Source organism: Caenorhabditis remanei, chromosome III (assembly GCF_010183535.1).
Source record: "Caenorhabditis remanei strain PX506 chromosome III, whole genome shotgun sequence".
Lineage (NCBI taxonomy): Eukaryota > Metazoa > Nematoda > Chromadorea > Rhabditida > Rhabditidae > Caenorhabditis > Caenorhabditis remanei.
In genome coordinates, this window is record NC_071330.1 from 15048612 (window position 1) to 15064182 (window position 15571).

Sequence of the window (15571 nt, forward strand, 5' to 3'; positions counted from 1 at the left end):
ATGACGTCATCTCGTTCTCGTGCGAATTCATCATTCACTTCTTATGACCATCGAATGGAACGACAATTGACGGGATCTCAGAGACCACGGAGTCCCTATCGAATGAGTGGAAATGGAAGTATTCCGACGACAAGAGTCTCACCACTCACTGCCAGTAATCATCTATTCTCGTGAGTTTCTAGTGTTTTCAGAGAGAAAATTGGGATAAAAATGGATAAAACACCTAAAAAATATGCTGAAAATGTGGAAAATTCCATTAAAAACCGAATTTTCAGCCCCAGAAAAGCGTCGAAGGCGCGCCAGAAACGAGATTTTCGACGTTTTTCGATGTGATTTAGACGAAATTGAAAGAAGCGTCAACGGCGCCCCAGTCTTACGACTTATAGACATTTCGCTCAGTTTTTAGGCGTCTTTTGGACGATTCGAATCCAAATTTTATGCAAAAAAAGCGTCGAAGGCGCGCCAGACCCGAAATCACGTTTTTATGGATTTTGAAATATTTTTAGCAAATTTTTGAACAAAAAACGCGTCAGAGGCGCGCCAGACACGAGTTTTTCCAGATTTTTAGGGTTTTTGAGATCTTTGTTACTGCCAGTAATCATCTATTCTCGTCAGTCAATTTTTAGTGTTTTCAGATTGAAAATTTGGGTAAAAATGGATAAAACAACTGAAAATAGGCTGAAAAATGTGGAAAATTACATTGAAAACCGTAAAAAACTCGCTGAAAACCGAATTTTCAGCCCCAGAAAAGCGTCGAAGGCGCGCCAGCGACTTTCAAAATCTTTTTAGCCAATTTTTGAAAAAAACGCGTCAAAGGCGCGCCAGAAACGTGATTTTCGATGTGATTTAAGCGAAATTGGAAAGAAAGCGTCAACGTCACCCCAGCCAAGCGACTTTTAGACATGTCGATCAGTTTTTAGGCGTCTTTTGGACGATTCGAATCCAAATTTTATGCAAAAAAAGCGTCGAAGACGCGCCAGACCACCGCTATCAAGTAACTCTGAAAAACTTTCATCATTGACGCGCTTAAAATCTCTACAATTCCCATTCTCTTGACCCAATAGAAGATTCTGGTGGAAGAGTTTTTCCGCGCGCGCGGGCGGCCGTGTAGTCCACTCGGACAAGATTTCTGTTTTTCGTCTTCTCACTGTTACCAACAAATTCCCGCGAAATGATAGAAGAAACTATGGAAATGTATTGGTAACAGTGAGAAGACGAAAAACAGAAATCTTGTCCGAGTGGACTACACGGCCGCCCGCGCGCGCGGAAAAACTCTTCCACCAGAATCTTCTATTGGGTCAAGAGAATGGGAATTGTAGAGATTTTAAGCGCGTCAATGATGAAAGTTTTTCAGAGTTACTTGATAGCGGTGGACTGGCGCGCCTTCGACGCTTTTTTTGCATAAAATTTGAATTAGAATCGCCCAAAAGACGCCTAAAAACTGAGCGAAATGTCTATAAGTCGTAAGACTGGGGCGCCGTTGACGCTTCTTTCAATTTCGTCTAAATCACATCGAAAAACGTCGAAAATCTCGTTTCTGGCGCGCCTTCGACGCGTTTTTTCAAAAATTGGCTAAAAATCTTTTGGAAGTCGCCGGCGCGCCTTCGACGCTTTTCTGGGGCTGAAAATTCGGTTTTCAGTGAGTTTTTGAGGGTTTTCAATGGAACCTCCCCTTCTGAAGTAATGGAATCTGAAATAAAACAAAATATGAGACTTCTGTCCTGCTTTAAGGATAAAATTAGATAAAAACTGAATTTTAGACAGTCACCTGATGAATTATACGATGAAGATGTCATTGAGTAGGTTGAGTGATGACTAATTAGTGACACTAATTACTAATAAAGTGTGTGCTGTGAAATGCTTTAATCTCTTTTTTATTTTTTGGATCGATAGTTGACGGATCCGAATTACGACTAGATTCTATGCATATTGAGTCCCGCCACGAAAACTACAGTAATCCTCGATTTAAAGGCGCATTGGACTCGAAAAAGTTCAAATTGCTCAGATTCTTGTCATGATTATACTCATTCAAAGCGTCTCGATGAGCTGAAACTGATTAGAGCAGTTTTAGACGGTTTTGGTGATGTTTTGATGGAAATTTTAAAGGAAAACTGGTAAAAATAACGTTTTTTTCACCTAAAATCTCTATTTCCTGATTCCAGGCATTTCAAAACAGTCTGAAACTGCTCTAATCAGTTTCAGCTCGTCGAAACGCTTCGAATGAGTATAATCACGACTAGAATCGGTTTCAATTGAGTCTCACCACGAAAACTACAGTAACCGTCGGTTTAAAGGCGCATAGGACTCGAAAAAGTTCAAATTGATCAGATTCTAGTCATGATTATACTCATTCAAAGCGTTTCGATGAGCTGAAACTGATTAGAGCAGTTTCAGACTGTTTTAAGATTTCTGGAATCGAGAAATAGTGATTTTAGGTGAAAAACGTCAATTTTACCACTTTTCCATAAAAATTTCATCCAATACATCACCAAAACTGCCTGAAACTGCTCTAATCAGTTTCAGCTCATCGAGACGCTTCGAATGAGTATAATCACGACTAGATTCGGTTCAAATTGAGTCCCGCCACGAAAACTACAGTAACCGTCGGTTTAAAGGCGCATAGGACTCGAAAAAGTTCAAATTGATCAGATTCTAGTCATGATTATACTCATTCAAAGCGTTTCGATGAGCTGAAACTGATTAGAGCAGTTTCAGACTGTTTTAAGATTTCTGGAATCGAGAAATAGTGATTTTAGGTGAAAAACGTCAATTTTACCACTTTTCCATAAAAATTTCATCCAATACATCACCAAAACTGCCTGAAACTGCTCTAATCAGTTTCAGCTCATCGAGACGCTTCGAATGAGTATAATCACGACTAGATTCGGTTCAAATTGAGTCCCGCCACGAAAACTACAGTAACCGTCGGTTTAAAGGCGCATAGGACTCGAAAAAGTTCAAATTGATCAGATTCTAGTCATGATTATACTCATTCAAAGCGTTTCGATGAGCTGAAACTGATTAGAGCAGTTTCAGACTGTTTTAAGATTTCTGGAATCGAGAAATAGTGATTTTAGGTGAAAAACGTCAATTTTACCACTTTTCCATAAAAATTTCATCCAATACATCACCAAAACTGCCTGAAACTGCTCTAATCAGTTTCAGCTCATCGAGACGCTTCGAATGAGTATAATCACGACTAGATTCGGTTCAAATTGAGTCCCGCCACGAAAACTACAGTAACCGTCGGTTTAAAGGCGCATAGGACTCGAAAAAGTTCAAATTGATCAGATTCTAGTCATGATTATACTCATTCGAAGCGTTTCGATGAGCTGAAACTGATTAGAGCAGTTTCAGACTGTTTTAAGATTTCTGGAATCGAGAAATAGTGATTTTAGGTGAAAAACGTCAATTTTACCACTTTTCCATAAAAATTTCATCCAATACATCACCAAAACTGCCTGAAACTGCTCTAATCAGTTTCAGCTCACCGAGATGCTTCGAATGAATATAATCACGACTAGATTCGGTTCAAATTGAGTCCCGCCACGAAAACTACAGTAACCGTCGGTTTAAAGGCGCATAGGACTCGAAAAAGTTCAAATTGATCAGATTCTAGTCATGATTATACTCATTCAAAGCGTTTCGATGAGCTGAAACTGATTAGAGCAGTTTCAGACTGTTTTAAGATTTCTGGAATCGAGAAATAGTGATTTTAGGTGAAAAACGTCAATTTTACCACTTTTCCATAAAAATTTCATCCAATACATCACCAAAACTGCCTGAAACTGCTCTAATCAGTTTCAGCTCATCGAGACGCTTCGAATGAGTATAATCACGACTAGATTCGGTTCAAATTGAGTCCCGCCACGAAAACTACAGTAACCGTCGGTTTAAAGGCGCATAGGACTCGAAAAAGTTCAAATTGATCAGATTCTAGTCATGATTATACTCATTCAAAGCGTTTCGATGAGCTGAAACTGATTAGAGCAGTTTCAGACTGTTTTAAGATTTCTGGAATCGAGAAATAGTGATTTTAGGTGAAAAACGTCAATTTTACCACTTTTCCATAAAAATTTCATCCAATACATCACCAAAACTGCCTGAAACTGCTCTAATCAGTTTCAGCTCATCGAAACGCTTCGAATGAGTATAATCACGACTAGAATCGGTTTCAATTGAGTCTCACCACGAAAACTACAGTAACCGTCGGTTTAAAGGCGCATAGGACTCGAAAAAGTTCAAATTGATCAGATTCTAGTCATGATTATACTCATTCGAAGCGTTTCGATGAGCTGAAACTTATTATAGTAGTTTCGGGCAGTTTTGGTGATTTTTGGCTGAAATTTTGATGAAGAACTCAAATTTTTCCGCTGAAAACGCGTTACTGGACACCTAACAATGAAAAATCTAAAAATTCGTCAATTTTAAGCTATTTTTGACTTTTTGAATCGATTTTCAGTCGATTTTTGTGGAATTTCTCTCTAATTTCTCGATTTTCAGCGCTCCGAACAATGGGTACAGTACCACGAGCACGACTCCAACGCATCATCTGCGTGGAATGCTTCCATCGTCACGTCTTCGAGAAGAATCTCCAGGAGGAGGCTCCGCCCATCAATATCAACGAACGAATTCATCGAATGGACAGATTCAGATGAGACAAACGACACCGTCTTCTGGAAGTCATCAGATTCCTCAGATGACGTCTTCTGTCAGAGCACATATCAACTCAAAATCGAATACGCCTCTCCATTCGAGACTCGGAAATGCTATTAGTGAGTTTTTAGTGCTGAAAATTGGCTGAAAATCGGTCAAAAAAGGAGTAAAAAGGGGGCTAAAAACAGCTGAAAAACCACTGTTAACCTTTATTTTTGACAAAAAACCCCGTAATTTACATTAAACTTGGCTGAAAATTGGCTGAAAATTGGTAAAATTTCAGCAAATTCCAGCAATTTTGAAACAAAAATGACATTGAGAGTCAATTTTCAGTTTTTTTTGCCCAATTTTCCACCATTTTCAGCCAAATCCAATTAATTTCAGCTAAATATTGATATTATCTGAAAATCGGCCGAAAAAGGAGTAAAAATGCTGAAAATTGACGGAAATAGTTGAAAAATAGCTGAAAAATCACTATAAATCCAAATCTTATGACCAAAAACCCGTCATTGGTCTGAAAGAGGTATAGAACGATCTGAAACTGAAAAAAAAGCGAAAATTTCACTGAAATTATCGAAAAATGTGGATTTTCAGTCATTTTCACCTATTTTTCAGCAGTTCTAGACAATTTTCGGTCATTCTTCAACTAGAATCCGAGAAATTTGATGATTTCGATCTGAAAATGTCCTTTTTAGGTCGAAAACCGACGAAAAACGTCGATTTCTGATGAATTTTCAGCAATTTTGAACAAAAAATGTCGATTTTCATTTCTGTCAGTCGAATTAATGCCGTTTTACTTCCTTTTTAGCAAAAACACTGTGTTTTCTTTGATTTTTGAATTATTTGACGCATTTTTTAGGTTTTTAGCCAAGCTCCGCCCCTTTTTTGCTGAAAATATTCAATTTTGCAGCCGAAACTGAGTCGACGGTATGCGAATGTCTTCTCTCTGCTCTAATTGGAATTGAATCTCGTCTCTTTACTCCGATTCATCGAAAAATGACAATCACATCGACTGCCTCCATTTCAACGGTAATTTTGGGGATTTCAGAGCTGAAATTTGATGGAAAAATGCGGAAAAATCGTATTTTTTGAGTCAAAAATGGATATTTTCAGTTGAAAATTGATGAAAATCACTTTTTCTTACTGAAAAACTGGTTTTTTGGCTGGAAATGACTGAAAATCTCGCATTTTCAGAGTTTTTTCGCTCAAAAACTGAATTTTCAGCTCAAAATTGTGCATTTCTAGACACATCTGGAAAAAATCGTATTTTTGGGTCGAAAAGTGACACTTTTTTTGTTGGAAAACACTTTTTCCTTCTGAATTTCGATTCCAGAAGTAAAATAATCGCATTTCGAGCTGAAAACGGGGTTTTTTGGCTTAAAATGACTGAAAATCTCGCATTTTCAGAGTTCTTTTTGTTCAAACTGTCCATTTCCATGACGTTTTACCTCAAAAATGTGGTTTTTAGATTGAAAATCGCGTTTTTTAGCGGAAATCGTAATTTTGGCTCGAAATGTGAGCTGAAAACTCGTTCTTTGATGTAAAAATGGAGTTTTCAGAACAAAAAACTTCATTTCGAGCTGAAAAAAGGTTTTTTTTGGATGAAAATGACTGAAAATCTCGAATTTTTGGGTTTTTTTTGCTCAAAAAAGTGAAGTTTTTGCTGAAAATTGATGAAAATAACTTTCTAAAAATTTGAATTTCAGACAAAAAACCCATTATTTCAAGCTGAAAAATTGGGTTTTTTTGGTTGAAAATCTCGAATTTTTAGGGTTTTTTACTCAAAAATCAAAATTTTGATTCTGAAAACCCATTTTTCTCTTTTAAAATCTCGTTTTTCTCTCGTATTTTTTATTTTAGAGCAAAAAACCTCATTTTTGGCTGAAAATAGGGTTTTTCGACTGAAAATTTCAGAAAATCTCGAATTTTCAGCTTCTTTTTCTCAAAAAAAAAAAACGGAATTTTCAGTCTTTTTAGATCATGAAAACCCATTTTTCTCTTTCGAATTCTTCTTTTCTCTCAAATTTTTTTAATTTCAGAACAAAAAATTTCATTTTGAGCTGAAAAAAGGTTTTTTTGGATGAAAATTCCAGAAAATCTCGAATTTTCAGCTTTTTTTAGTCAAAAATGATGACAATTTTCAGACGCATCTCGCTGTATGTCAACGTGTTCTCTCTGTCGCTAACATATATCTTCTTCTATCGCATAAAGAGAATCCATATCCAGATGGAATGCATGTAACAACTGCACTTTTGGCTGCAATTCGATCAATAATTGGAGATTATATCGGAGATATCGATGAATTGAGACGAATGAAGGGATTACGATTCCATCATTGTCTTCCGCTTATCGATAAATGGAGTATCCGACTGAATATTGTGGCGATGGCACATAAAATTAGGTATTTTGCAGCGTTTTCAGCGGAAAAATTTGAGTTTTTCATCAAAATTTCCGCCAAAAAATAACCAAATCCATCTGAAACTGCTTTAATCATACTCAGCTCACCGAGACGCTTCGAATGAGTATAATCATAACCAGATTCGGTTCAAATTGAGTCCCGCCACGAAAACTACAGTAATCCTCGGTTTAAAGGCGCATAAGACTCGATAAATTCAAATTTCTCAGATTCTAGTCATGATTATACTTATTCAAAGCGTCTGGATGAGCTGAAACTGATTAGAGCAGTTTCAGATGGATTTTGGTAGTTTTTTGGCTGAAATTGTTTTCGGAAAACTGGTAAAAATTACGGTTTTTTAACCTAAAATCACTATTTCTTGATTTCAGACAATTATTATCGTCTGAAACTGCTCTAATCAGTTTCAGCTCACCGAGACGCTTTGAATGAGTATAATCATGCCTAAAATCGGTTTCAATTGAGTCCCACCACGAAAACTACAGTAATCCTCGATTTAAAGGCGCATAGGACTCGAAAAAGTTCAAATTGCACCGATTATAGTCGTGATTATACTCATTCGAAGCGTCTCGATGAGCTGAAACTGATTAGAGCAGTTTCAGACGGATTTGGTGATATTTTAACGGAAATTTTTATGGAAAATCAAAAAAAGTCTAAATATGACGGTAAAAATCGAGTTTTGACTGAAAAAATGGAAATTCAAGTAGTTTTTTACTGGATTTTGGCTGAAAATTTAATAAAAATGATGTTTTTCCCCCCCGAAATCTCATTTTCTTGATTTTCAGACATCTTCCCCAACTGGATCTCCTCGAGAATCTGTATATCCTCAATTCGGCTTACAGTTTTGAAGAAGATCGACGTGTTGTATTGAATAAAATCATGGATTACTGTATGGGAGTATACTGTAGTCAAATGATGGAATGGATGACAACTGGAGAGGTTCCTGTGGATAAGGTATACGGTAGATATATGAAGGATTACTGTAGAAATGAATATTTCAGTGGATTATTGGAAAAGATGCACAAAATCGAGATGAATTGGTTCTCCGAAAGATTCCAATTTTCATGTCCGACGAGGATGCAAGAATTGTGAGTTCTGGCGCACCTTTGACGCGTTTTTGGGCACAAATCCTCGACTTCGAACCGAAAAATTCCGATTTTTCAGCTCTAAAATCGATTTTCCAGTGAAAACTTGAATTTGAGAGCCCAAAAACTGAATTTCGGCTGAAATTTTGCCCAAAAACGGAATTTTTGGGATTCTTGATGAAAAATGGCTGAAAATTGACAAAAATAGCTGAAAAATTCATGAAAATTCACATTTTCCGACCAAAACCCAGTCATTTTTAGACAACATTTAATATTGGCTGAAATTGATTGGATTTTGGGTGAAAATTGCGTTTAAAAACTATAAAAATGGGCTAAAATTGACGAAAATTGGCTGAAAATAGTTGAAAAACAGGTGAAAAATTATTGGAAACTCGATTTTTCAGCTCTGAAATCGATTTCCTATCGAAAATTCAACTCTTTTGACAATTTTTCATTTTTCGGTTGTTTTCTTGATTTTTGAAGTTTTTTGACGGGTTTTGAGTGATTTCCAGTGAATTTTCAGTCAAAAGCTCTGATTTTCTGTGGTTTTTCACCAATATTAAGCCGTTTTCAACTATTTTTCCACAGGAATCCAAGAAATTTTCGTCATTTTCAGGTAATTTCAAATAATATCAAAAATGCTGTTTTTTTTGGTCGAAAACTGTCGAAAAGCGCCTATTTTTTATGGATTTTCAGCAAAAGTTCAGCAAGTTTCTTGTTTTCAGCAAAAAAAACAATCTTTTTGGGTCATTTTCTTCATTTTTCCAGTAAATTTTCAGCCAAATTTATTTCTAATGGATTTTCAGCAAAATTTCAGCGATTTTGCCTCATTTTTGACAAATTTTAGTTCATTTTTCATGGGTTTTCCATCGATTTTCTATCAATTTGAGTCATTTGAAGTTTTTGGTCTGAAAGAGGTATAGAACGATCTGAAACTGAGAAAATTGGTAAAAATTCATCAATTTCTGATGAATTTTCAGCAAAATTTCAGCAATTTTGCCTCATTTTATAGAATTTTAATCAATTTTTCAGCGAAAAAGACCAAAACCCAGTCATTTTCAGACAACATTTGATATTGGCTGAAATTGATTGGATTTGGGTGAAAAATACGTTAAATTCAATGAAAAAATGGGCTGAAATTGAATTTGAAAGGCTAACTGAAAATTGTCGGAAATAGTTGAAAAATAATTGAAAAAAGTCACTGAAAATCCGATTTTTCATTCAAAAATTCAGTTTTTTTTTTTTCAATTTTTCAGTTAAAAACCACCATTTTTCAGCATAAAAACTTGGTTTTTCAGCTCTAAAATCCATTTTTTAATTCAATTCTCTCAATTTTCAGCTTCTCGAAATCGGAAAATCGTTGCTTCTGAAAATTACCTCAGAAAATGGTTTTTAAATCAGTCAAAATGCTGAAAATAGGCTGAAAATCGACTGAAATTGATGAAAATTTACATTTTTTGACATAAAATGGCTGAAAATTGAACGAAATAGCTGGAAATAGGCTAAAAAATCACCGAAAATCCACATTTTTCGACGAAAACCCAGTCATTTTCAGACAATGCCTATTTTTGGCTGAAATTGATTGGATTTGGGTGAATTGATTTTTTTTTTGTCAGTTGAAAATGCCATTTTCCAGTGAAAAACGCGATTTTTCAGCTCAAAAATTGATTTTTAAGTGAAAATCTCAATTTTCAGCTTCTCGAAATCGGAAAAATCGCTGCCACACGTGCACGGTGCATCGGATGAAGATCTCGAATCAATCGATCGAACGACTACAGTAGTCCGTGGAGCTCTGTGTCCCAAATTGATATTTCAAAAGGAATTGACGGCGTGTCTGATGATTCTGAGAGACGTCGTTTGTGGAATTGTGATGAGAATGGTATTGACGACGGGACGACTCAAAGAACACATTCTCAAAGCGACTTCATTCTTTTTTCTGTCGGATCCACGATTTACAGCCACATTGTATAGTGTTATCAAGTGAGTTGTTTGACTGAAAATTGACTGAAAATTGGTCAAAAACGGCTGAAAACCGGCTGAAAATTGACTCAAATTGATAGAAAATCTATAAAATAGGCTGAAATCGACAGAAAGTCGACGAAAATTATCTTTTTTTAAAATAAAAATCATCTGAAAATGAGCCGAAATTGCTGAAATTTGCTGAAAATCCATAAGAAATAAATTTGGCTGAAATTGATTGGATTTGGCTGAAAATCTATGAAAATTTACTGAAATTCACTGAAAATCCGTTAAATTACTCCAAAAATAAATAAAATGACCCAAAAACATAATTTTTGGGAGATTTTTTTCGCTGAAAACGAACAAATTTTGGTCTGAAAACGTGAAAAGTTACTTGAAATTGTCTGAAATCGACTAAAATCACTGAAAATGATACAAGATTTACGGCCACTTTGTATAGTGTTATCAAGTGAGTTGTTTGACTGAAAATTGACTGAAAATTGACTGAAAATTGACTCAAATTGATAGAAAATCTATAAAATAGGCTGAAAATCGATAAAAATGGCTAAAAATTGGTTAAAATTGAGGAAAATTGCTATTTTTGCATTAAAATTCTATAAAATGAGCCAAAATTCCTGAAAATTGCTGAAAATTCATCAGAAATGGATGAATTTTTACCAATTTTCTCAGTTTCAGATCGTTCTATACCTCTTTCAGACCAAAAACTTCAATTGACTCAAATTGATAGAAAATGTATGGAAAACCCATGAAAAATGAACTAAAATTTGTCAAAATGAGGCAAAATCGCTGAGATTTTGCTGAAAATCCATTAGAAATAAATTTGGCTGAAAATTTACTGGAAAAATGAAGAAAATGACCCAAAAAGATTGTTTTTGTGCTGAAAACAAGAAACTTGCTGAAATTTTGCTGAAAATCCATCAAAAATAGACGCTTTTCGACAGTTTTCGACCAGAAAAACAACATTTTTGATATTATCTGAAATTACCTGAAAATGACGAAAATTTCTTGGATTCCTGTGGAAAAATAACTGAAAACGGCTCAATATTGGTGAAAAATCACAGAAAATCGTAGCTTTTGACTGAAAATTCACTGGAAATCACTCAAAACCCGTCAAAAAACTTCAAAAATCAAGAAAACAACCCAAAAACAATGATTTTGGCAGATTTTTCGCTGAAAATCTGGAAAAAGACTTAAAATCGACTAAAATGATCCATTTTCAGAGAGGCCTCGCTGGGACTCCGCCCCGGAAGTGCATCATTGACTCGTCAACAAGTGTCGAGTGCTCTCGCCGCTGCTCTCGAAGCGTGTACATCGACGAATAGTAGTCATTCAGATTCAGAAGATAGGAAGAAACAGAAATTGAAGTTCAAATTGGATGCGATGACTTCGGTTAGTCGATTGACTGGAAATCCCGGGTTTTTTCAGCTCTAAAACCGTCTAAAACTGTGAAAATCACTTTTCGTGGCCTAGAATCCGACAATTCGGTCATCAAACATACATATTCAGAATCAGGGAGTCAAGACGCTTCGAATGAGTATAATCATGACTGGGTTTAGAGCAAATTGGGTCTCGACACGAAAACTACAGTACCCACCACACCGGATTACTGTAGTTTTCGTGGTGAGACTCAATTTGCTTCGAACCAGTTCATGATTATACTCATTCGAAGCGTCTTGACGAGCTGAACTCGATCAGAGCGGTTTCAGACGGTTTTGATAATGTTTTAGCGGAAATTTTGATGGGAAACTGGCGAAAATGACGATTTTTCACAAAAAATCACTATCACTTGATTCCAGGAATTTAAAATCGTCTGAAACAGGGTTGCGAAATTCCGGGCCGGGCTGGGCTGACAAAAAATTCTTCCGGCCCGGCCCGGATTCAAAAAATGTGCACCATTTTTTCACAAATTTCGGCAAAATTTTCATTTAAAAAAAGTCAAAATTCTCAAAATTTCTCGTACGCTAATGTTTTTACCGATATTCTAAAACACAGTCGAAAAATCCACTTTTTTGCAAAAAAAATCAAACAGTTTTCAAAAAATTTCAAATTTCTACAGGAGCCGGGCCGACCGGGCCGAGGAAAATTTTTCAGCCGGCCCGGCCCGGAATTTCCCAACTCTGGTCTGAAACTGATCTAATCAAATTCAGCTCCTCCAGACGCTTCGAATGAGTATAATCATGACTAGAATCGGTTTGAATTGAGTCTCACCACGAAAACTACAGTAATCAGGATCCAGGATTACTGTAGTTTTCGCGTCGAGACCCAAAGTGCTCCAAATCTAGTCATGATTATACTCATTCGAATCGTCTTGACGGGCTGATTCTGAATATGTATGTTTGATGACCGAATTGTCGGATCCTAGGCCACCAAGTTTTATTTGACTAATTTTCAGTCTATTTTGAGTGATTTTCCATCAAAAAACTGTAAAAATCGGTGATTTTCAATGGAAAACACAATTTTTCAGTTAAAAAATCCAAAAAATTGGGTTTCAAACTCATTTTTACTGCAAAATTGCGAATTTTTGAGTTATTTTCAGCATAAAAAGCGCAGTTTCGGTTTATTGAATCGGAAAAAATAGAATTTTACCTCAAAAATTGCGTTTTTCCATTAAAAATCAACGATTTTTCAGCTTTTTTCCAATATAAGTCACTCAAAATAGGCTGAAAATTAAATTTTTGAACTGAAACAGACTCGGATTACTCGTTTTCAGACCGAAAATTCAATTTTCAAAAGTGAAAATATCCAGAGAAAAACTCACTTTTCGAGCCAATATTTTCAGCTATTGTGACTATCTGGCGCGCTTTTGACGCGTTCTTCAAAAAATTGAGTTTTTTCAGTAAAAACTGACCAAAAATCATATTTGTGAGTCCAGATCTGGCGCTCCTTTGACGCGTTTTTTGAATTTTCCAAAAGTTCTGAAAAATGTCCAAAATTGCTTGATTTTTTAAAGAATTTGAACCATCTGGCGCGCCGTTGACGCGATATTGTTCAATTTTTGCCAAAAATAAATGTTTTGAGTCCAAATCTGGCGCTCCTTTGACGCGTTTTTTCCAAATTTTCCCATTTTTACTGTAAAATTGCGAATTTTTGAGTCCAAATTCATATATTTGACGATCTGGCGCGCCTTTGACGCGTTCCTTACCAAAATTTGAGTTATTTTCATTAAAAACTGACCAAAAGTCATATTATTGAGTCCAAACTGGCGCGCCTTTGACGCGTTTTTTGAATTTTTCAAAAGTTGAGAAAAATGTCCAAAATTGCAGTATTTTTTGAGAATTTGAACCATCTGGCGCGCTTTTTACGCGTTCCTTACAAAAATTTGAGTTATTTTCAGTAAAAACTGACCAAAAATCAATTTTTTGAGTCCAAATCTGGCGCTCCTTTGACGCGTTTTTTGAAATTTCCAAAAGTTCTGTAAATAGACGCTCTGGCGCGCCGTTGACGCGATATCATTCAATTTTCGCATATTTTCAGCTCGGCTCCACCCCCAACGTCTCGTCAAAAATGCAATTCGTCACCCCATTATCTCCACACTACGAACCCCATCTGGACCTAATGAAACCGATATTCTCTGCGTGTGACTCCGCCTACGAATCAATCTTTCACGTGTTATGGGCCATCGAATTGGCGCGTTTCTCGTGTCAGGAGACGTCAACTCAGAATCTGCCAGGAATAATGAGATTCTTGTTGAGAAATTATTCCCTCCGTGAAAATGCGACGTGTCTTCTGAATACGTTGTCTCACGTCTTCTGTATCATCAACTCGTCGCTTCTACGTCTTCGTTCTCATATCTCCATTCAACTTCGTCAACTTCTCTCCAGATTTTTGGCGGCTATCGATGAGAAGTGTGTCGACGTTGATGACGTCATCCGAGAGCATCTGAAGTTCACACGCCACGTGTCGGTCGTTGTTTTTGTGAGAAATAATGAGAGAATTGAGCATGAGCTGGCGAATTTACTACGTGTCGCGTTTGAAGCACAAGATTTGACGAAGGAATTTGTGGAGACGTGGAGTGACGTCATCGACCAAACGGATTCTGATGAGAATGTTAGGAAGGCACGAATTGCAGAGTGTTGTCAGAAACGAACGATAGCTGTGAGAATTCTGTTGGAAACTGTTAATGTAAGGGTTTGGATGGGGGAAAACGGGAATTTTTGAGACGGAAATTGGGTTTTTGAGCCGGAAATTAGGTATTGTGAGTTATTTCGAGTGGGAAAACACTTGAAATTGTGAATTTTCAGATAAAAATGTAGTTTTTGAGCTAGAAAATCCGTTTTTTACCGTAAAAATTAGTGGTTTTGGCATGTTTTTGAGCTGAAAATTGCACCAAAACTGAGTTTTGTGACATAGAAATTGATATTTTGAGCCTGAAATAGGATTAATTTTCAGCCAAAACATCATCAAAACCGTCTGAAATTGCTGTAATCAGTCTCAGCTCATTGAGACGCTTCGAATGAGTATAACCATGACCAGATTCGGTTTCAATTGAGTCTCGCCACGAAAACTACAGTAATCCTCGGTTTAAAGGCGCATAGAACTCGAAAATGTTCAAATTACTCAGATTATAGTCGTGATTATACTCATTCAAAGCGTCTCAATGAGCTGAAACTGATTAGAGCAGTTTCTGACGAATTTGGTGATTTTTTGGCTGAAATTTTAGTGGAAAACTGGTAAAAATGACGTTTTTTCACCTAAATTCTCTATTTCTTGATTCCAGACATCTTAAAACAATCTGAAACTGTTCTTATCATACTCAGCTCATTCTGGCGCTTCGAATGAGTATAATCATGACTATAATCAGAGTAATTTGAACATTTTCGAGTTCTATGCGCCTTTAAACCAGGGATTACTGTAGTTTTCGTGGCGAGACTCAATTTGAACAGAATCTGGTCATGATTATACTCATTCGAAGCGTTTCGATGAGCTGAGTATGATTAGAGTAGTTTCAGATGAATTTTTTAATTTTTTTATTCAGAAATGTCACAAAAATCTGATGGAACTTCTCGACGAACAAATCACCTATGGAAACGACGCTCTTTTGGAATAAATAGTTCACTTTTTTTGGTTTTTAAATGGGAGATTACTGTATAATCTTGAAATATTCCATTATTACCGAATAATGGAATATTCCTGGATTACTGTAGAATCCTGCCCTAATTTAAATACCTTTCAATATTCGTGTTTGTTCATATCCCCCACCTACGTATTCTGGTACAAATTCCTCAAATTTTCCCCTTTTTTCCTGATATTTTAACTCAAAATGTGGCCTTTTTCTCTTTGCTTCGAGGTGTTTTAATTTTATTATAATTATTATGCAATTAACTTAATTATCTCTGTTCGTTTCGTGATTTCAGATGCATGTATACATAAATTAGGACGGTTTTATAAGGATTTTAAGTCTTTTTTACTAAAAATACTTTTTCAGGTGTATATGACG

At 36.1% G+C, this 15571-nt stretch overlaps 1 protein-coding gene across 1 annotated transcript; it reads left to right on the plus strand.

Moving 5' to 3' along the window:
• On the plus strand, positions 1-15181 carry GCK72_011467 (uncharacterized protein; the record flags this gene model as incomplete). The annotated part of the gene is made up of 10 exons (XM_053728472.1): positions 1-170; positions 4504-4775; positions 5567-5685; positions 6801-7057; positions 7855-8023; positions 8071-8252; positions 9850-10134; positions 11355-11523; positions 13609-14256; positions 15110-15181. The coding sequence occupies 10 exons, from the start codon at positions 1-3 to the stop codon at positions 15179-15181; spliced, it is 2343 nt and encodes a 780-aa protein (XP_053588049.1).
• Positions 15182-15571: the final 390 nt, after the last annotated feature.